At 58.5% G+C, this 21,193-nt stretch overlaps 1 protein-coding gene across 2 annotated transcripts in view; it reads left to right on the top strand.

Annotated features, from left to right (window-relative positions):
• The window catches only part of COL27A1 (collagen type XXVII alpha 1 chain), a 125,356-nt gene that overhangs the window by 68,930 nt on the left and 35,233 nt on the right, over positions 1 to 21,193 (top strand). For both annotated transcript variants that reach the window (XM_084898185.1, XM_084898184.1), the window contains exons 20-28: positions 1,459 to 1,512; positions 1,601 to 1,654; positions 3,394 to 3,438; positions 4,812 to 4,865; positions 6,246 to 6,290; positions 10,141 to 10,194; positions 12,117 to 12,170; positions 12,400 to 12,453; positions 15,902 to 15,955. In XM_084898185.1, coding sequence (XP_084754311.1) covers positions 1,459 to 1,512; positions 1,601 to 1,654; positions 3,394 to 3,438; positions 4,812 to 4,865; positions 6,246 to 6,290; positions 10,141 to 10,194; positions 12,117 to 12,170; positions 12,400 to 12,453; positions 15,902 to 15,955 — 468 coding nt within the window. The remainder of the gene's footprint in view (positions 1 to 1,458; positions 1,513 to 1,600; positions 1,655 to 3,393; positions 3,439 to 4,811; positions 4,866 to 6,245; positions 6,291 to 10,140; positions 10,195 to 12,116; positions 12,171 to 12,399; positions 12,454 to 15,901; positions 15,956 to 21,193) is intronic.

Genomic DNA, 21,193 nt, shown 5'->3' on the forward strand with positions numbered 1-21,193 from the left:
TCTGCAGGAGGAAGGTTTGCCTTGGCTCCCTTGCAGGGCCCTGGAAGCCACCGGGGTCTGCCTCTTGCGTTGGGTTCTGTTTGGGTTGGCTGACTCAGAAGATGGCTCTGCTCCGCCTAAGACAAGAGCTGATGAGCCTGTCAGCGCCTCCCGGGGCCTTTCCGCCTTTCCCGGGACCATGCGGGAGCTGCAGCTCCCCAGCCCCCATCGGTGGTCTCTCTCGCGAGTTAGTGGGCCCGACCCATGTGGGCACGGGAGCCTGGTCTGTGTCCCCGCGGCCAAGTTCTCCCCGGAGACGGCCCACCTCAGGCAGACTTGTTTTCCTGGGAGCCGGGAGCCCACATCCTTTTGGATGCAGACTTGTATTGAGGTCTTGTCAGGCAGCAGGCGCTGAGCGAAGCCTTGCTTACGTTACTCCCTTCATGGCTCAGACCAGCCCCGTAGGGCGGGAGTTCGTGGTCACCATTTTGCAGACTAGGAAGCTGAGGCCCAGAGCGGCTCAGGAACTGTCCTGGTCCCCTGTGTGTGTGGAGTTGGTGGCTAAGGATGGAGCCCCTCATTTTGAAGAAAGAAAAAAAAAAAAAAAAGTGGGACTTCAGCTACCTATGTGAGCTCTAAACTCAAGACCGTTCTTGCCTTGGCCGGCGACAAGGGTGACAGGATGGCTGAGCTGCCGTTGAACAGGGATTGCCAAAACATCAAGGGAAGGAGGAAAAGAAAAGCCACCGCATGAAGGCAAGATGGCAGGAGGCATTTTGACTGCAGGGGTTCCTATGAGAAAAGCTTTCTTTGGTTTCTAGCCGGCAGGACAGTGAGGGAGGAGGGAGGCTGGCCCGGAAGTGAGTGGGGTCCTCAGCTGAATGAACAGAGTCATTACACCTAAAGCAAAGGAGGAGGGAAGGAGAGCATCCTGCTCCCTGTCAGAGAGAAACTCCCACGGTCCAGTTCCAGTCATCCACCTGGAAGGGCTGGTCTGGGGGCAGGGAGCCCCCGTGGAGGGAGTGGGAGTCTGACACGCCCGGCCCGGATGTGGTGGGAGGGGCCAAGAGCAGTCAGATCCGTGCCTTTCACGCTGTTCAACGTCACTGAAACCCCAGAACGCACTCACCCCTGCAGGGTCCCTGCAGTCAGAGATGACACTTCTCAGAGCAGGAGGGGGCCGGCTCTAGGCCCCGGCACATGCAGGCTGAGGACTTGAGAAATTTTGGGGTAGGCACCCTGCATGCGCCTACGTTCCTGCATTCTTTCCTTTCCTCTCCTCAGCAGCCCTCGGAGGCGTACCGCCTTCCCTGCTTTAGAATCGTAATCAGGGCAGTGAGCTGCGTTGCCCCCGGGTCACGCCCACACAGGGTGGGCTGCAAACCAGGTGGGCACCCCCAGGACCTACGCTCTTAGCACTTCTCTTCACAGTCCCCATGGGTGATCCCTGCTCTCTGCCTCCCCCCCACCCCCCCCCAGGGATTCCCGGGAGATATCGGCCCCCCTGGGGACAACGGCCCAGAAGGTGTGAAGGTGAGTCCCTGCCACTGAGGAAGCTGACAGTTCTGGGATGGGGATGGAGGTGCCACCTCAGTGACCTCATTTCGTTCTCTTCTCCCAGGGGAAGCCTGGAGCTCGAGGCCTGCCGGGACCCCCTGGGCAGCTGGGGCCCGAGGTGAGACCATCTGGCCCTGCCCCTGCCCCTGCCCATCCGCCCCCAGCCCCCGGCCCACTCTGTCTTGTGTCCTGCAGGCCTTGGGCGCACCCTTCAGCTCGTTCCTGACGGCCCTGCTCTGCGGCCTGTCTAGGTGCCTTCTCTGCCCTGGCCCGCCCGGTGGGCCACCCCCTCACTCCGCTGCACCTCCCCTGCGCCCCCTGCACCTGCCTGCCCTGGGGTTTCTTCCTCAGAGCCGCTGCCACTGCGCCTGCTCAGGGTGGCACAGTTTCTTGGGCATTGATAGGGGAGGGTAGGCATTGTTGGCTCCATCGTACACGTGAGGCCTATGACTCACAGGAGTGAGGAGACCGCCCGGTCCTGTGGTTAGTGGCCGGCAGGGCTGGGATTCAAAGCCAGGTCTGCTGGCGGCCCAAAGCCCACGGGTGCCATGACATAGACCCTGTGCTGCTAACCTCCTCCTCCGGGGAGCCGCCCGGGGTGTCCTCAGAGAAGCACGTGACTCGCACAGCTAGTACGTGGCAGAGATCTGCTGATGAAGGGGATCGACACGGTCCCTGGAAGTCCACTGGAGCACCAGCTGGATACTGTGCACACTCAGGCAGGCCCACATTTTGCCCGAGGACCCGGGGACACGGCCCTGGTAGGGGTGCGGGCGGCCAGACTCAGCGCGCCCACAGGCAGGCATCCAGCGGCTTTGGGAGCCGCCACATGAGTCTGCTTTCCTGGAATTGGGACGGGGCGGGGGGGGGGGGGGGTTAGCTCTAAAGGGGGGCCCTTGGTCAGGCCTGGCAGGCCAGAGGGATGGTTTGGAGGCTGCCTGTGCCTGCGGGAAGGCCTGGAGAGTCTCCACGGGCCACAAGTGGGAAGCGGGGGCGGGTGGAGAAGAGAAAAATGGCCCAAGAAAACCCTGGATATGCCTGCCCCTTGCTCATGCTTCATTGATTCACTCATGCACTCCTACAGCTCCTCTCGTGGCCTCCTCTTCCTCCTTCCGTTCACACCCACGAGACACTGGGCACCCCCGTCCAGAGCGATATCGGGGGTGGCTTCACGGAAGCACAAAAGATCCTCCCTGTCCTCCGGGAACGTAATTTTTTTTTTTAATATTTTTTATTGATTTTTCACAGAGAGGAAGAGAGAGGGATAGAGTGTTAGAAACATCGATGACAGGGAATCATCGATCAGCTGCCTCTTGCACACCCCCGACTGGGGATGTGCCTGCAACCAAGGTACATGCCCCTGCCCGGAATCGAACCCGGGACCTTTCAGTCCCCAGGCCGACACTCTATCCACTGAGCCAAACCGGTCCCGGCCCGGGAATGTAATTTAAGCCAGTCATTATACTTTGGGGTGATGCACCATTTTACAGATGGGGAAACTGAGGCACCGTGAGGCTAAGGTCTTGCCAGCAAGTAAACGGCAGAGCTCAGAATAGAACCCATAGCTCCGAGCTGCCGTCGGGGCTCTGCTCCCACAGCACAGGATGGGGTTACCCCGCACGGCCCTGAACCCAGGCGATCACATCGAAGGACACCGAGGGCTGCATCCACGTGGAAGGCCCCGTTGACCCGGCCTCTAGGCCATGACCGGTGGTGCCCCCGCCCGGGTGGGCCGTTTCTCTTGGTCCTGAAGGACTCTCTTCTGTGCACCCCTTTCCCTTTTTATAGGACAGGTTTTCTAAGAGCCCCCCTGGGTTAACTTTCTACTTTTCCCTCTCTTTTGCCTCCCGACCCCAGGGAGATGAGGGCCCCATGGGACCGCCTGGCGCCCCTGGCTTGGAGGTGAGTGTTGCTGGCGGGGGTTTTGGTGGCGTTGAGCCTGCTGTGCACAGTTGGGAACGTTTGGGTAGCGATCCGAGAGAAGTCATGGGTGGGAGCCTGGGCCAGCGAGGGGGGACAGGACAGACCTTAAAGGAGAGAGACGAGAGGGGACATTGACCTCTGCCCCCGTCCACCTACTGGATGTTGGTGCTTTTTGCCTCTTTTCTCATTCGAGTCTCCCACGAGAGAGGCACCCACCACTCTTCTTAGTTTCACTGGAGGCCGGCTAGGCTCAGACTGAGCGGTTTAGTGTCTCACAGCCAGGAAGCAGATGCCCTGCCTGGAACCTAACCCTGCATCCTCTGTCCTTCCGGAAGGTTCTTAATCCACCTCCCTCCTCCCCATCCCTGCAACTGACCAATCAGCAGTTCACAAATGCTTTGGTCTGGGACCTCTTGACACTCTTTTTTTTTTGTTTTGTTAATATATTTTATTGATTTTTAACAGAGAGAAAGGGAGAGAGATAGAGAGCTAGAAACGTCGATGAGAGAGAAACATCGACCAGCTGCCTCTTGCACACCCCCTACTAGGGATGTGCCCGCAACCAAGGTACATGCCCTTGACCGGAATCGAACCTGGGACCTTTCAGTCCGCAGACCGACGCTCTACCACTGAGCCAAACCGGCTTCGGCCCTCTTGACACTCTTAAACTCTGTGGAGGGAACCCAAAACGCTTTTCTTTCTGTGGGTTACATCTAGCAATGCTGGCCATCAAACCTGAGAGATTTGAAATGTGTCACTCCCTCCATCTAAAATTAATAATGAACCCACTTCATGGTCACAGAAATACTAGTTTAGCGAAAAATAGCCATATTTTTCCAAACCAAAATAATCCCACGGGAAGAGTGGCATCATTTTACTCTCTTTAGCGTCTCTGCATTCAATCTGACCATCCCACACGTCACGTAGCCTCTGGAAACCGCCGCTGACGCTCATGAGAGCGCGAGCGACACAGGCAGATGACATCTTAGTCCTGTTATGAAGACGGTTTGACCACACGGATCGCTGAGGGGGTCTCAGGGACCCGCAGGCGCCTCCAGACCACCCTGGCAGGACCCATCCCCCTGGGCCCTTGATCTCCTGTCCAGGTCCCTCCCCTTTTCCTGGCTCCTTGAAGCAGGTGTCATCTCCTCATTTATGAGCTAGGTCAGCCAGAGAAGGGGGACTTCCCCAAGGTCACACAGCTTTCGTGCTTTCTCCGAACAGCCCGCTGACATGGGGCTCCTCATCCCTGCCCCCACCCCGGGCACCGTGGCCCTCCGTCCCCGGTGCCAGGGCCTGGGATCAGCCGTGCCGCCCCACGGGCTCCTATTACTCATCTCTTTCTGTTGCAGGGCCAGCCTGGCAGGAAAGGGTTTCCAGGGAGGCCGGGCCCTGATGGCTTGAAGGTGAGGGGGCTTGGAAGTGACAAGGCTGAGGAACGGGAGGGGGAGACGCCTGGGGAGGAGAGGAGAGAGAGGAAGTCAACATACGAAGCCCCAGGGCCAACCCTGGACTCCGTGGCCAGTTGTGGCGTGGGGATGGGGGTGGGGAAGAGTTCCCTGTTTATCACCAAGTGTTGGTCATCCAAGGACAAGGGACAGCATCTGAACGTCCTGCAGTGGGTTGCTCCAGTCATGGGACACAGCGCAGCCACCACGGACGGCGTGGTGGGACTGTACTCACAGGAAGTGCCTGTGGGGGTGGTGGGGGGAGGCAGGTATGAATCGGCGCCTTACGGTCTGAGCCGGGGTAGGGGCCAGGTGTACCATACTCCTGGGTACTCAGAGCAGAGGCTGGCATGTGGGCAGGTTACCTCTGGGCGCTGAGATTCTAGATTCCCTCCTCCTCTGGGCCTCTGTGTGTCCCCATATATGCCATAAGTATGTAATACATTTGTTTATGGTTTTGTTTTAAGTTATGAAGACAGAACTAGCCTGGGTGGGACAGTGATGACCCTCATTCAGCAGAGGGGCAGCCTCACTCCACGGCTTTCCAGGGACTCCCCTGGAGGCTGGATTGTCCTGGCCGTCAGGGACAGGGACTGTGGGCCGTGTGTATAGCTGGCACATTTACAGAGGATTAGCGCCGAGCGGGGGCCGGGGCAGGGGGCAGGCAGGTTGTCCACATTCTCTCCCGTGTCCTCCCCCCACCCCCCCAGGGGAAATGGCCCACATGTCCTCCTGGCCCCTCTGGTGCCATGAGCTGAGGTCTGAGGGAGGAGCCGGGGAGGATGAGGCTGGGCCCGGGATTGCAATGAGCCACATCCATCTGTGAGCCAAAGTCCTGCCCGCTGAGGTCTCGACCGGGCTCCCTCTGATACCAGTTGGGTTTCTGCGGTGGGAGCGATGACATAGCCCAGGAGTCTGCTGGTGCTGGCGGAATGGAGGTTTCGATCAGACAGACTTATGGTCCAGCTCTAGCCCCGCTTCCTGCTGGCTGCACGACCCCCAGCAGCTCCCTCCCCCGCGCTTCCGTTCCCACCCCCACAAAACGCAGTGGGCTGATGCAGGGCCCACGTGCGATGTAGACATTAGCGTGCTGAGGAGGCCGCCAAGGGCCACTCAGAGCACACGGGTGACTCGGGTCCTCTTCAGGGCCATGGGGTCTGTCCCGGTGTCCCTTTATCCCTGCCATTTGTTTGGAGCCTCCGAGGCCAGGCTCTGGCGATGAGGCTGCCAGTCCATTCCCACCAGCAGGGACTAAGGCGGATCAGGGGGGTGGGGGGCTCTCAGGAGGCCTGAACTCCCACCGCTCGTCCCAAGTGATCCTCCTCTGTTTCTCCGCAGGGGGAGCCGGGCAACCCTGGACGGCCGGGGCCCGTGGGTGAGCAGGTGAGTCCGCCCTGGTCTCTGAGCAGAACGGCTCTGTACTGAGCACTTATGCCATGCCAAGCCCCATGCACCCCACCTTCAGTCCCTTCCCAGCCCCAGAGGTGGGTCTACTCATCTCCCTCTTTCGCTGACGTGGACGCTGGTTCTCAGGGAGGGGGAGTCTGACTGAGAGCCGTGAGTCCCATCACAACGGCCGCTCCCCACGGCCTGCCTCTGCGGGGGTCTCTGGGGCATTCGCCCGAAGGGGTGACGTGACCTGGCTCCCAGAACATGAGACCTGGAAGAGCCCTTCCACAGTGCTGCCTGCACTCGGCTTTCAGACGGCCAGCACAGAAGCGTAGCCACTTGCCAGGGGCTCTTGGTCAGGCACCCCTAAATCCTAGAGCAAGAGAAATTCAAACCCGGGGCTCTGGCTACCTGGGAAGCCAGGCCAAACAAGGTCTGAAGGAGGAGGTTCGAGAACCACGGCCTTCATTCACTCTCAAGGTCTTGGGCCTTGGCACTGGAGAGACGCAGCTCTGGGTGCTGGGTGAGCGGACGGGGTGGGGGTCCCCTCCACTCCTTTAAGGAAGGACCCGTCCCCCACACCCTGTGAGGAGTGATGTGGGGACCCAGAAGAATCTGCCTCCACCGAGCACCATCGATGGATGGCGTGAGAGTCGGGCACCATGGCTCCCTCAGGCTACATCTGTTGGGGCGGGGGTGAGATGGGGGGAGGAATTGGAGCAGGGGCAGGACTGGGTTTTTTGAAACGCTTCTCGTGTCATTTGAGCGCATTCTGCGGGAAGCCCGGGAGTTTGGAAGGGCTGCTGCGGCCTGGACGTATTTCCTGATTGAGGAGAAGAAGAAAAAGAAAGGCAACCCGATCAGCAAATTTAATTTCATAGTTATGCTGATGGCAGGGCCCTCGGGAAATAGATACTCAGAGCCCTAGAATGTCCGTGTTCTTTGTGCCTCGGACCCGCATAGCAGGCTGGTGGCTCTCATAGGCCCCTTCTCAGAGTAGAAGGTTTAAATGCAGAAAATACAAGGCAAAGGGTTACAAGGGAAATCGATCCTATCCAACGACAGTTATGAAGACATGTCCAAATGTGACCTACTCGTAGCTATGCTTCTTTATTAGTAATGAGATCTAGCATCAGGCCTAAGAATGGCCTCAATTTCGAAGGGGTGACAAGACTTGATGATACATCTTGAAGCGTCTGCAGTGATATGACATGTCAGTGTCAGTGACAGTTTCAGAGTCACAGTATGGGCTACATTTGTTGGGCACCTGTTCGGTGAGAGGCTCTAAGGCAAACACGTTCTACACCATAACCTGCAATTCCGCCAGCAGCCCTCCCTCAGGCAGGAGGTGTCATTGCCCCATTTTGTGTGTGATGCTCCGAGGAGCAACTTGCCCAAGATCTCCCGGGCAGTAACAATCCTCTCCCAGCAAGGGCCCGCCCTCAGACCTGCGGGTTCCCGAGGCCTGTGTGCGAGAGGGACTGGAAAACCCTTGGACCTCTCGCCTTCCAATAACTACTTAGAGGGCAGCCGGCTTGCCAGGCCCTGTCCTAGGTACTGGGGACACCCCGATGATTCCAAGGCATGGGCCTTGCCTTAGAAAAGCTCTGGAGGGGGTGGCGGGGTGCAGGGAGAAGGGGGGGCAGGCATGGAAACACCTAACGCTGCAATGCCTGGTCCAGCCGAGGACCAACAGCTGTCCTCCTAGTTGCCTCCCCAGCACGTAGTGGAATGTCCCGTGAGAGGCGGGAGGAAGGAGAACAACTCCCATAGCAGACAGTGGCCCTTCCTCTGTAGACACTGAGGACCAGGCCAGCTCCTCCCCCAAATCAAAGACTCAGACTCTGACTGTGCAGTGCCCACCATAAGTGACAACACCGCCTCCTCCCCGTGCCCTCTGCAAGCCCGAGAGGAGCCAGCGGGCCTGTGCTGTCAGAGCGCTTCTCCACCCGGCCGCCAGGTGGAAACCTTGGGCCTCTGGCACTGCCCCCACCCCCCACCCCCTTCCGCCCACCCCCCAGCCTCAGCCCCAGCTGCAGGACGGGCCTGCCAGGGTGTCCTGGACAGTGCCCCAGGGAGGTCGCCGAGGTGGGGCAGGGGAACGGGGCGCTTGCTGTATGGCCCTTATTCATTAGGATCCTGTTTGGCTTCTTGTTTGAGGTTTATGACCTGCCTGCCTTCCAGGGCCCAACAAGCCATAAATTTAAAGTAGCTATGAAATTTCTCCTCCCCGGGCCAGCCGGGCCGAGGCCTCCGAACAAAGCCGCTTTTCTCCCCTGCCCTCTGCATCCTCCACACGTCTGACGGCTCCCTGGTGGGGAGCTCAGGCCTCTGTCTTCACCCCGTGCCCTTTGAGAACGGGTTAGAATGGGACGGGAGGGACCTCACTTGTATTGAGACGCTGTGGTTCGCCCGGGGCCCACAAACCTGAAGATTTGATGACAATGACATCGATAGTGCTAGGTGCCAGCCGTTGTTATTAATATTGCTATCCCCTGAAAATGCTCTGATTTTTATTTTATTTATTTATTTATTTTTTAAGCACGTTGTTGCAGAAGTCAGTTCTTTTCTACGGCTTATTTGCTATGACCTCATACCTTGTACCTCACTCTCTCACCTCTTCCTTCAATCCTGAAGGGTCTCTGAGCCCAGGCAACCGGGGCCCTCCATGGGCAGTGATAGTGTGTGTGTATGGTGTGTGTGTGTGTGTGTGGAGGGGGGTGGGGATCCGTGTCCTGCTCCCAGCCACATGCTTTGGAGGCCCCGATGGAGGGACAGGTGCTGGACTCTGGAGCCACTGGGCCCCAGGCTGCAGCAGCGGACACACGTGGTCCAGGCCCGAGCTTTGAACCTGGCTCTGAGACCCGCAGAGCCAGCCCTTCGGAACCGGGTGTCACTCTGCCACTTTACTGGCTGAGGAGGGGCATCCCTTCTGACCTCCTTCTGATCAGGTCCAAGGCCTCCTCTCCGCATAGGTTTTGGGGACGAGGAGCAGACATCATGGGACAAACCCATGCACCCCTCAGTCCTCCCTCCTGCTCCCAGAAACTCTACTCGTGGCTGCAAACCTGGTTCTTCCCAGGGCATTTTGACACACAGTTTGGATGTTGAATCCTCGATTTGGATTTTCCTTAACAGAGAAGAGTGCAGGGTCCGGGCAAAGGCATGCTCCCCCTCCCCCCTCCTTTCCCGGTGACCCCGCTAGGCGGCTCCCCCTGCTGTGTGCCTGCTCAGGGCAGCAGCCTCCATGAGGAGCCACTGGAACCAGGAGGCGAGCTATCACCCAGCGGAGTTAAAAGAGCAGCGGGAACCAGTGTGTGTGTGTGTGTGTGTGTGTGTGTGTGTGTGCGCCCTTTCAGTGCGGAGAGGAAGCCTTTCACAAGACAGTGAAAGGGCCTCCGCTTCCCAGATCTCAATCGGGGCTTTTGGCAGGGGCCGCTGTGGTATTTCTGTCCTGGCCAGCGAGTCGGTTCCTCTCTTTGAAACAGCCCCGGGGCCCTGAAAGACGGGGACAGACTCCTCACAGGCAGGCCTGTGCCCAGCACCGCTCCGGGGCCGCCCCGCCATCACCACGCTCGCTCGGCCTGAGGCTGGCGCGGGAAGAATGTGCGGCTCCCAGGGATGCTGGCAGCGGCCCCACCGCTCGGCTCCCAAACGAGAACCATCTGGTGGGGCGAGGGAAGTCAGGACAGAGCCGGGAGAGGTGGCTCCTCTGCTCCCTCGGTGGCAGCCCCATGCTGGCAGGGTCACCAGGCACGGGGAAGGGAGACAGCCCCAGAGGAGGGACGCCGCAGGAGGTTGCCTTTGAACTCATGCCTTTTGCTTTCACAAACGTTTCTTGCAGGGGCTCCTGGGCTTCGTTGGTCTGGTCGGGGAGCCAGGCATCGTGGGAGAAAAGGTAAGCCGTGTGGAAGGGGACATCTGAACACACAGAGCTTGTGTTTTGAAAAGATGAAGGGGCTGGTTGACCTGGTGGAGGGAGGAGGGTTCAGGCTTCTTTCTCCCGGGCTGTCCTCATTGCCCTAGCATCCGGGCCTTCAAAGAACCTTTGTCCTTTTTGTGACCGAGGCTCACACTGGGGAGGTGACTGGCTCAAGGTCACCCAGACAGGAAGTGGCAGAGCTGGCGCTGGAACTAGGTTCAGTATCCAAGGCCACACTTGCCTACTAAGTCACTCTGCTTCAGGCGGGCCCAGGTGGCCCACAGCCTGTGGCTTCCCATTCCTGCCCCCCAATCCCATCCCCTGCCCCCCACTGCCATCCCCCGCCCCCTGGGCGGCACCCACTTTCCTTCCTGGAGCTTATCTCATCCTCAGGCAGGTCCTCGGAGAAGCTGATGTTACTCCTATTGGGCAGATGGAGAAACTGAGGCCCAGAGAGGAGAAGCATTTACCTTCATCTGACCCCACTTGACCCCAGGCTTACCCTGAGCCGCCCTCCTCTGCACGCCCTGTGCCCAAGTCCCTCTGGCCGCCACGTTTTCCTTCTCCTCCTTCTCCCCTTCCCTCTCTTCCCCCTTTTAATTTTAACTTTTGATTTTGAAATAATGATAGATTCAAAAGAAGTTGCAAAAAAGAGTCCAGAAAGATCCAGGGCGCCCTTTCCCCTGCTGCCATCAGCGGTAACATCTTGCATCACTGTAGTGCAATGTCAAGGCCAGCTCTGCCCTCTCTTATTGCTCAAATGCCCCACGCCCCTCGTCGCCCACAGACCATTGCCCATGCTGTTCCCGTGCCAGGTGCACTCTTCCCACTCCCATCCCTCCACCCTGGGTCTTCATGACTCAGTTCCCCATTTTGCTCTCAGGTCACGCTGTGCTTCCTCAGGGACGTGTTCCCCACCGCACCCCTGCACCCAGGGGGTCCAACCCCCTGTCGGAAGGCCTTGGCGCCGAGACCCTCTCCGTCCCTGCTCGGTCCCACCTCACATCCGCGTAGGCGATGTGTGTCCATCTCCTCACCATGCTGGGTCTCCCTCCGTGTGAGCAGGATCTGCCTACGTCTACTCACCACTTAGTCTTCCGGGTCTAGCATACCGTGCTGGCCACATAGTGGATGCTCAATCAATGTTTGGTGGCTGGGAGGGTGGACACAAGAAACAGGGCCTCACAAAAACAGCCAGGATTCGAACCCAGAACCCCTGCCTTCCGGCCCACAGCTCTGCCTGCTACACTCACCCTCTCGGCCGGTCTGTCAGGATGGATCAGGAGGAAAGAGTTCCCAGCATCTCATCTAGGTTTGGGCAGGGCGTGGGGAAAATGAAAGAAAGACCTTCCATTGCCATCTCTGCCTCAGCATGACCAGCTAGGGCAGTGGTCGGCAAACTTTGGCTCGCGAGCCACAAGCGACTCTTTGGCCCCTTGCGTGTGGCTCTTCCACAGAATACCACGGCTTGGGCGAGTCTGTTTTGAAGAAGTGGCGTTAGAAGAAGTTTAAGTTTAAAGAATTTGGCTCTCAAAAGAAATTTCAGTCATTGTGCTGTTGATATTTGGCTCTGCTGACTAATGAGTTTGCCGACCACGGAGCTCGGGGATGCCAGGCCTAACGAGGACCTCATGACGTGGGCCCAGACCAGAGGGGACGTGGAATTAGCATATCCTCGATCGGGATGGTCCCGGCCTGAGGGAAGCCACTGTGTGGCACGCTGCAGTGGCGCTGAGGCCTCCCTGGACTTGCCCAAGGGTCTTCTCTTCTGCCGTGTGAAATCCCAGATCCCCATCCCTCCCCTGTCAGCACCTGTTTGGCCTCTGGCAGGCCCTCTTCACCTGCCCCCCACAGAGCCACCGCAGCTGTGACCTCCTGAATTGTTGTCTCCATCACAGGGTGACCGGGGCATGATGGGACCCCCAGGAGCGCCTGGACCCAAGGGGTCAATGGTAAGGAGCACGTCTGCATGCCTCCGCCCTCGCAGCCCTGGTGGCAGCTCTGCTCTCTGCCGCCTCTGCCTCCTGCAGACATTCAGGATGGTCTGTTCCCTTTCCCTCCGGGAGGCCTGGCTGCTGCTCTGTGTCCCTGGGCCAGGCCGAGCCAGCCGAGGCGGGAGGGACTGAAGGAGGGAGAGACACCTTCCACCACCTAGTCCTTCCTTTTCTTCTCTCTGCGTAGGGTCATCCTGGAACGCCCGGTGGTGTTGGGACCCCCGGAGAGCCTGGACCCCCGGTAAGCAGAGCCCTCGTGTTCCTGAGCCTAAACCCACTGTCAGGTGAGGGTGAGGCTTCCGAGTCAGGCAGACCTGGGTTCGCCCGCGTCCCAGCTCCACGGCTCCCTGACTATCTTGCCAGGACAGATCACTGAACTCGGAGCCTAAATTCATGCTCAGCTGCAAAATAGAGAAAATAACTGTGGTCGTGACAGTGTGATTGCACGGCTAAATGAAACCATGCGGCCGACGTTCATTCCTGCCACCGCGATGCTCGTTCCATAGCAATGCTTATTACAAAGAGGCACCTTGGTCATTAGCACCATTATGGCTCTGTTTGTTTTCTCGGGAAATACTGTGACATGTGTGCCTGGGGCCTGGCCCGGAGCTGGGATGCAGCCATTAGCAAGGCAGAAAGCAGCCCCTGTCTGTCCTTTAGGAGCTTCTATTTTGGCGTGAGGGAGAGAGAGAACCCAATGAATAAGAAACGATGGGGAAAGGAGGGGAGAAGTGGGAAACCCTGGGGACAAATGGGCTGGGGATCAGCTCCGAGGAGGCAGGGGTCCCGGGCTTCTTGTGACGACTGAGGAACCCGGAATATTCCTGGGGGTCCCAAGGCAGGGGGGGATGGGAGAGGCAGGAGGGCTGGGGGAGGGGGGTAGTAGGAGCACCCAAATCCAGAGGCCCCCGGGGTGCTGTGGGGGCAGGGAGGGCCGGCTTTCACCTAGAACATGGGCCTCCTGGTCCCTCTGCCTCTGCTGATGGACGATGTGGAGACTGGCAAGAGCACCCACTTCAAGGCCAGGGCTCAGGGCTAGGGGTCCACTCTGGGAGATGGAGGGATGGGCTTCAGGCAGGTGGGAAGGGTGTGGGGAGAAGCGCCCAGCCCAGTCAGGACCCCCAGGCAGGGCAGGGGGGTAACTTCAGGCTGCCCAGGTCCCTCCAAAGACCGGATTGAGGGGCTCCCTAGGGTCTGATAAAGGAGGCCACGGGAGCCTTTGAAGATTTGAACCCAAGGAAAGTGTGCACACACCAGATCTCTGGGCCAATTAGGGAAGCAAGACGAGCTCAGTTCTCAAACATTTGCGTGCACCTACTGTGTGCGGAGCCGATGCCCAACTCCAGGGGTGCCTAGTGGTAAGAAATAGCTCTGCTCTTAAGATTCTCATTGTCTAGTGGGGATGCTGAATATGATCGTTCTCTCACTCACTAGCAGATCTTTCCTGAGCACCTACTATGTGGCAGGCGGGGCGAGGTGTGACCATCATCCAAACACGATGACAGGCACCTTTGAGTTCTGCCTGCCCCCACGGTCCTTTTGGTGATGTTAGAAAGCTCTCAGGGTGCAGATTATTAATAAGACGATGGCTAGTAAAGGGACATTTCTGGCACTATTGTTCCCATCTGATTGGCATTTTCCCACTTTTCCAAACACTTTAACACCCACGTTTTTCTGCAGTCCCTGAGATCAGTCACGATTCTACTCCCCATGGCTGGGGGAGGGGACCCAGTCAGGTCCTGAGAGTGCCAGTCTCTGGCCTTCTCCTTTAAGGGAGCTGGTAGCTACTCTTTCCTGGGGACCAGCCAGGTTCCTGCGTCTTCTCAGCAGCTCTTGGGAGCAGAGACTCTTATCTATTCTTTTTAGTTGATGAAACCAAGGTCAGAGAGTTTAAGTCCCTTGCCAAACTGACGGAATGAGTAAGTGGCAGAGCCAGGGTTTGAACCTCTGTCTCTGGTGGAGCATTTGGCCCGGGTAAGCACTTGGCTCCACTGCTGCTACGTCGGAGACTTGGCTCCTGAGATTTCCCAGGGACGCATCGCGTGCCTTCGGCCGTCGGAGCTCCCTCCATAAAGTGGTCCCTTCTCACCCGGTCCTCCTGGTCTCCACCGTCCGGGAGTCAGACCTGTCTCTCTATTGGGCCAAGCTGGCGTCACCCCCTGCTTGCGCTGCTGGCCAGGGGTCAGGCTGGGGCCCAGCCCCTCACATTAGTTCTTCAGCAGCAGCAGCCGGAGGGTCTGCACCCTTTGAGGCCGCAGGGAGAGAAAGCGGGGAGCTGGAGGGGTTTTTGCTGAGGCCACAAACGGAGCTGGGGCTCTCTGGTCTTCGGAGGGGGCGCTGAGGCCACCCCTGTTCCTTGTGAAAGGAGCACGCCCCGTCTGAGACTGTCCGCTGAACCGCTCTGTCCTCTTATCCCCACTTTGTAGTTTATGAAACTGAGGCCAAAGAGTTTAAGTCACTTGCCAAAGCGACAGAATGAATAAGTGGCAGAGCTGGGATCTGCGCGTAGCTGTGCAGGGTCCTGGCCAGCCGTGGGGAGCAGCTGCTGACTGATGGGTGTAGCTGGGGCTGGAACCCGGGAAGAGAAATTGGGCAGCGAGACCGCCTGCTCCCTCTCTTTGCCTCCTTTCTCTCCCTCCCAACCTTCCTCCGTTCTCTTCAGTTGTTTGCTTATTCATCCTTCCTTCAACAGATTCCTAATGCCAGGCCACGGGCCTGTGCAGGTCCAGGAGCTGGGAACAAAGCCAGCCCTGTGGTCTGTCCCTCCTCCCTGTCTCTCTCTCCCATGCGCCTCTTCTTGTCACGCCGAGGTAACTGGCATCCTCCTCGGGCCAGTGCCCTTCTCTTTGCACCCATCCACCACCCCCTTCTCTACCCAGCCTCCCCCGCCCTTGGCCCTCCCTTCCCCGGGCCAGCCTCCATTCCCCTCCCTCACCTCGGGGCTGTGGACTGGTTCTTCCCCTTCTCCCCCTCAGGGCTCTTTCTAGGCTCTCAGGTGATAGTTGGGGTCAGGGTGGGGGACAGAACTGGGGTTGCCACATTCGCCTTGCTGATAGGGGGAGAAAGAGGAAACGGGCCCTGGCTGGTGTGCTCAATGGTTAGAGCGTCGCCTCATGCATCAAAGGGTCAAGGGTTTGATTCCTGGTCAAGGGCACATACCTCATTTGCAGGTTTGCTCCCTGCCGCCTATCAGGGCATGTGGGGGAGGCAACCCATCGATGTGTGTGTGTATGTCTCTCTCTCTCCCATCCATGTTTCTCTCTTTCTCCCCCTCCTTTCCACACTCTCTCTGAAAAGCAATGGAAAAAATATCCTTGGGTGAGGATTAGCAACAACAAAGAAGAGGAAATGGGAAATTTAAGGAGAGCCTTTTTTTTTTTTTTTTTTTCCTTCGGAAATGTCCTGTAGCTTCTGCTTGTTGAATTTGAAATGAGGGAAATGGCTCCTGCAGGGAGGGGAAGGAGAGGAAGGGTTGAGGCCCGGGAACCAGGCGGAGTCCTGCTCAGGGCTGCAGCTTCTCCTCCGCTCCCCCGGTGGGACAGACTCTCCCAGGGGGCCACAGCCTCTCCCAGGAAGGCTGCTGAGCCTGGGCAGGGGCTGCTCCGAGGCCAGGCGTTGCCCCTTGCTGCTCTCCCTCAGTGCCGGACTCACTCCCTGACAAAGAGCTTCTCCACATCTGCTCCCCACAGGGTCCTCCCGGATCTCGAGGCCCGCCGGGCATGAGGGGAGCCAAGGGACGCCGGGTAAGTGAGGCCCAGCCCCCGGGAGCTGGCACTGGTCCCCTGCTGGGGAGACCACCTCCTGTACCTCCCCGCTCCCCCCACCCCGGCCGGTGCTGAGGTCTTTGACTTTCCCAGCACCGGGCAGGGTTCCAGGCTCACGGTGCGACCCCATCCACTTTCCAACCCATTGCTGAGCTCCAGGCCTTGCCATCCAGCGGGCCCAGATGGGCTCTGTGGTACTAGTGCTTTGTGCATCCATTTGTTCCTCAGCCACCTTTTATGGACACCTGCTCTGTGCCGGCCCCTGAGACTAGGCCAGGCGGGACACCTGCTTGCCTTTTGGTTCCGTCAAGTTGGTCAAACAGCCAGTTTAGAGTCATCAGCGTGAGGCTGGCGGAAGCGTGGGGCAGCTTGGGAGCCTGGAGGAGGCACCTCACCTGGACAGGGTGCCAGGGGAGCTTCAGGGAGAGGGCAGTGCTTGAGCTGGTGCCGGGTTCCAGGCCAAGGGAAAGCCCTCAGGCAAGAGAGGGTGACATGTTTAGGGATCCCCCACAGAGGGACAGGGGGAAAGGATGGGACCAAAAATTAGCAGGTGCCATGCCAAGCAGGGCCTCAAACACCAGAGCTAGGCTTATGGGCTATGCTCCAGGGGTAATGGGGAGCCATAGAGAGTTTTAAGCAAGGGCGGGTCTGATCGCAGCAGCCAGAAATAATCACTAGTACTTCCTGTGTGTGCCAGACACTGTCTTATCACACTCTTTAACTCATTTAATCTTCAATGCTACCCTATCAAGTAGGTGTTATCCTAAACTCCATTTTACAGACAAGGAAGCTAAAGCACAGAGAGGGTAAGTCACTTGCCTCAGGGTGCAGAGCTAGGAAGTGGCAGAGCCGGGAGGCGAACCCAGTGGATCTGACTCTCTTGCACACCGAACGCAGCCTGACTTCCAGTCACGCAGGGAGGGCTGAAGGGGTGGCTTCCCGCACCCGCTGGCGTCCAGGCGCCCAGGCCGCGCGGCCCGTGAAAAGGAAACGAGATGGCGCGGCCAGTGCAGGCAGCCCGGGCCTGCTATCCACGCGCCGAACCGGGGGCCGGGGATGATTATGCTTTCCTTGGCGGAATGTCAAGTGGTTTTAAATGTTCCCCTGAACCAGATGGCCTGAGCAGTCAGCCCAGGAAAGGGGAGCTTAGGAGGCATTCCTGGGGCCGGCAGGGCCCCTCCCTGCAGCATGTCCCGGGTCTGTGCACGTGGACCGAGGCCCATGGACAGCCACCTGACCTGTGCACCTTGCCTCCCGGAGGCCACAGTAGCTGGAGGCTGAGCTACGTTGGCCCAGGCCCTGCCCCCTCCCTCCGGAGGAAGGCCCAGGCCCCCTCAGCTCCCTGAGCTCCCCCAGCCCTCTCCAGCACCCCCCCCCCCCCCCCCCCAGCAGCAGCGGCTGGAAGAATGCATCTCCTGCTTGAGGAAGCCCAGGCTCCCAGCCACATCAAAGTCTCTGGCTGTTCCTGCAGCTCCCCTCCCTCCCCCCGCCGGGTTTGGCAGGAATGCAAAAACCTGTGGGCTCTGACAAGATCCAAAGTCAAACCATTTCAATGTATACCTAAAGGTTTATATAATTCTAATGTAGGTAAAACAGAGCCTGTCTTATGTGTGACATAGAAGAATGACTCATTTATTTTAAAATGCCTAAGAGCAAACATAAGGCACTTTGGAACGGTGAGTTAGCACATCCTGGCCCATTCGCTATTTCTAATCTGAAGTCTCGTCTTTGCATAGGTGCCTCCAGCCTCTCTTCCGAGGAGCATTTTTATAAAAAAGAGTTTATAAAAACCCTGTGGGATCTGCCCCCTGGGTCCCCTGCCTACCAGGCCACTGCTGCCCACTTCACAGATGGGGTAGCTGAGGAGGTGGGGGACCTAGAGAGGCAGCCCCCATCCCCGGCCCCTACCTAGGGCTCCCGGTTGACTCTGTGACGTTGGCAAGGCCTTGCTGCTCTCTGGGCCTCAGTTTCCCCATATGCGCCATGGAGAATGGACTTGGAGTTTGGCCAGGCCCCTCTGCTTCCCTGCCCATGGGCAGATGGGCCGTGCTGCCCACCCCAGTCCTCCCCGCTCCTGCCCTGGGAAACATGACCGCTAAGGGATTGAGGCCAGAGGCGGGAGGAGGCCCAGACCCTCTGCTCTTGGTAGAATTGCTGACGGAGTGTGGGCCCACGGGGTCCCGGGTGAAAGAGCAGAGGCTCTGGGGTCAGACAGGTCGGTGTAGGGACAAGTCAGCCTTGTGTCTTCACCTCTCTATGGGGTGGTGGGCGATGTTAGGAGGAAGTTGTAAGGAGCCAGAATTGGAACTCAAGTCAGCTGGATGCCCACTCTTATCCTCCACCACCAGTCACTGCTGCTCAGTGTGGGAGTGAGCTCCCCGTCACGAGGGGGGTGCAGGAAGATGCATGCCCGAGCAGGGTTCTAGGAGCCAATGGCAGGCTCCACTCTCCCTCCACACACCCTGTGAGGGAGCTGGGAGGCAGGCTCCACTCTCCCTCCACACACCCTGTGAGGGAGCTGGGAGGCTCCTGAGGTTCAGGAGCTCTGCTCCGGTGAGCGGGGCTTAGCGGTCAGCAGACCTGAATCCTGACTTCCCCTCTGTGGGCCTCCACGTTCCCCTCTGTAAAATGGGTAGCAGCAGAACCGACCGTGGGGGTTGCATTCCTTCATCAGTGCCTCACACAGGTCAGCTCCTGGCAGGCAGGAGGGTGTAGAACGTGCTTGGCGCTTATTCATTCCCTCTCTGTCATCCATCCTTTTACACAAGAGCTGCGATTGGCCAGCTCTTCTGTCCCAGGCAGGGGCTCCTCCCCACCAAGCCCCAGCTGTGGCTTCAAACATCTTCCTGGGAGCGACTCCCACAGAACGGACATGTGGCTTTGATAGGATCCCAGGCCTGCCTCCAGTGGGGTGGGTCAGTCTTGCTCACTTCGGGAAGGAGGGTCAGGACTGGGGACCCGTAGGACACAGGACAAGCTGCAGAGTGCCAGAGCAAGGCTGCGGGTGTGAGCTGCACCGTGGAGCTGGGGAGGGAGGGCAGCTGGGGCCCGTTGCCTCCTCCTCCCTCCAGACAGGAAGCTCAGTCCTCTCTCTTCCGAGCCAGCCCCAGCTCTGCAGCTCTCTGGTGCTCTCAGGGGATAGCGGAGTCCCCTGGGGACAGGGATTTTAGCCGGTATCTTCTCTAACTTCCTGTCCCAGTGCAGAGCCTTCCTGCCAGGCTCTCTGAGGCCCTGACTTGCATGCCTGCTGTGATGGGGAGCTCACTCTCATGCTGATACCCAGTGACAGACAGTGGTGGGGGGAAATGGGCAACTGGCTGACTTGGGTTCCAGTTCTAGCTCTTCTGCTTCCCAGCTGTGTGACCAAGGCTGTTTCCTTATAAAAAGAAGATAACAGCTCTCACTATTATGGCTGCAACTGCTGTTGTTGTTACTATTATTACAGATGGCATAACCTTTCTCCCAGAAAGGCTTCGGTTCCTAGGATAAGCAGGGTGCTGTGTGATTCCGGCCCAGCCCTCGGCACTCCTGGGCCTCTGCTCCCCTCCCAGAGCTCTCCCTTTCCGGGGAGGTTTCTGCCTCAACGAGAGACGGGCCAGCGGCCAGAGGATTTCTCTCAGAAAGGTCCTGATGCCCACCCATCTGCCCAGCCTCTGTCCTGGCTTCCATCACCCAGGATGCCCCACCCCAATCTGGCTTCATCTCCACTGGAGCCTTCTCCACGAGTCAGGCTAACACATGGTCTGGCAGTTGTCCACCTGACGCTGAGGCCCAGAGAGGGAAAGGGGCTTTCCTGGGGTTGCACAGCAAGCTGGCTGCAAAACCAGAACTTGCACCGCACACCCTGTGATCAAACGTGGTCTTGACCCTGTGAAAACTCTCAGCGGGTTCTCCACAGCAGGATAGAAGCTGCCCATTCTGAGGAAGGGACTGGATGCAGGTTCCCTGAGCCATCCCTCTGTGCCCTGACCCTCGGGAGCCTGCAGCTTCCTCTGGCAGAGCCAGGTTTTATTGAGCACTTACTATATAGACTGGCTGCTGAGCTGCCTGTGGCCATTACTCCTGCCTTGCGGCCAAGGTTTCCCATCCCCATTTCTGAGATGAGATAACTGAGGCTGATCGAGGAGCAGCCCTTTGTCTCCAAGACATACCATCCCCTGAGCACCACTGTGTGGAGCCCTGGACCCCACTGGGCTCTACGCCTGGAGACGCTGGGAACCAAGGCTCCCAGCCAAACCACCAGCTGCACCCCGTGACCCCCCGTTCCAGTTCATTGGGCCCGGGAGGCGCGAGCTAAGGCTGTGGTGTGGAGCTGAAGCGTCCGGAACGCCGGGCAGCTGATAAGAGGAATCGTCACTTTTTCCAGCTCAGTTAGTAATTGAAAATTTCCTTGTTCCGTTTTTATGCAAGTTCTTCTTGTTCGGTTTTCTCATCGCTCACCCTCCCTCCGCCCAGACACTTCCCCGGTCCTGCTTTGTGGCCGGTCCCCGAACTCCCAGGCCTGGGGGGTCAGCCTCCTTCATAGCATCCCCTGTGTCTCCCCAACACGGCCTGTCTGACCCCTGCAGAACAGACACCACAGTTTCTCCAGGGGACCCCCTCCCATCTGTGTCCCAGCCCATGGAGGGGGACACGGGCAGGGAGTGGCATCCTGGAAGGGATACCAGTTGCTAATGTGCTAAAGGACCGTAGACAAGTCACTTCCCTTGGCCTCAGTGTTCCCATCTGTGCAGCAGGTGCAAGGGGGAATTCTGCCTGCTCTCAAAAGACCAAGAATTTTGTCTTGAGGCTCAGCCCTGAGCCCAGAACTCCAGGGAACAACGGCCCGCCCCCTGTTCTGCGCATGCCCTTCCCGTGTGAGCCAGGCCACGTTAGCTTGAACTTCTGGCCGGGACGGGAGCTGCCAGGTCCTTCTCTGTCAGTTTCCCCAAGGACTGTGGTTAATATGCTTATGCCCAAGTGCACTCTGCAGAAAGCATGAGACAGCAGAGTCTGAAGACCTGTCTGTGGAGTCTTGGCTGTGTGTTTCTCGGCTCTGGCCCTCAGTCTCCACGTCTGTGAAATGGGTTGGCTGGCAGACCGCCCAAGGTCTCCTTAAAGGGTTTAAATGTATCACCAAGCCCACTCTGGAATGGCAAGGCCTCTAGCTGAGTCCACCCAGGCGAGCCCTCCGCAGAGCCCTCTCTGCAGGCACACGGCACAGGGGTCGCTACCCCA

The sequence above is a fragment of the Pipistrellus hanaki genome (assembly GCF_964339955.1).
Source record: "Pipistrellus hanaki genome assembly, chromosome: 11".
Taxonomy (NCBI): Eukaryota; Metazoa; Chordata; class Mammalia; order Chiroptera; family Vespertilionidae; genus Pipistrellus; species Pipistrellus hanaki.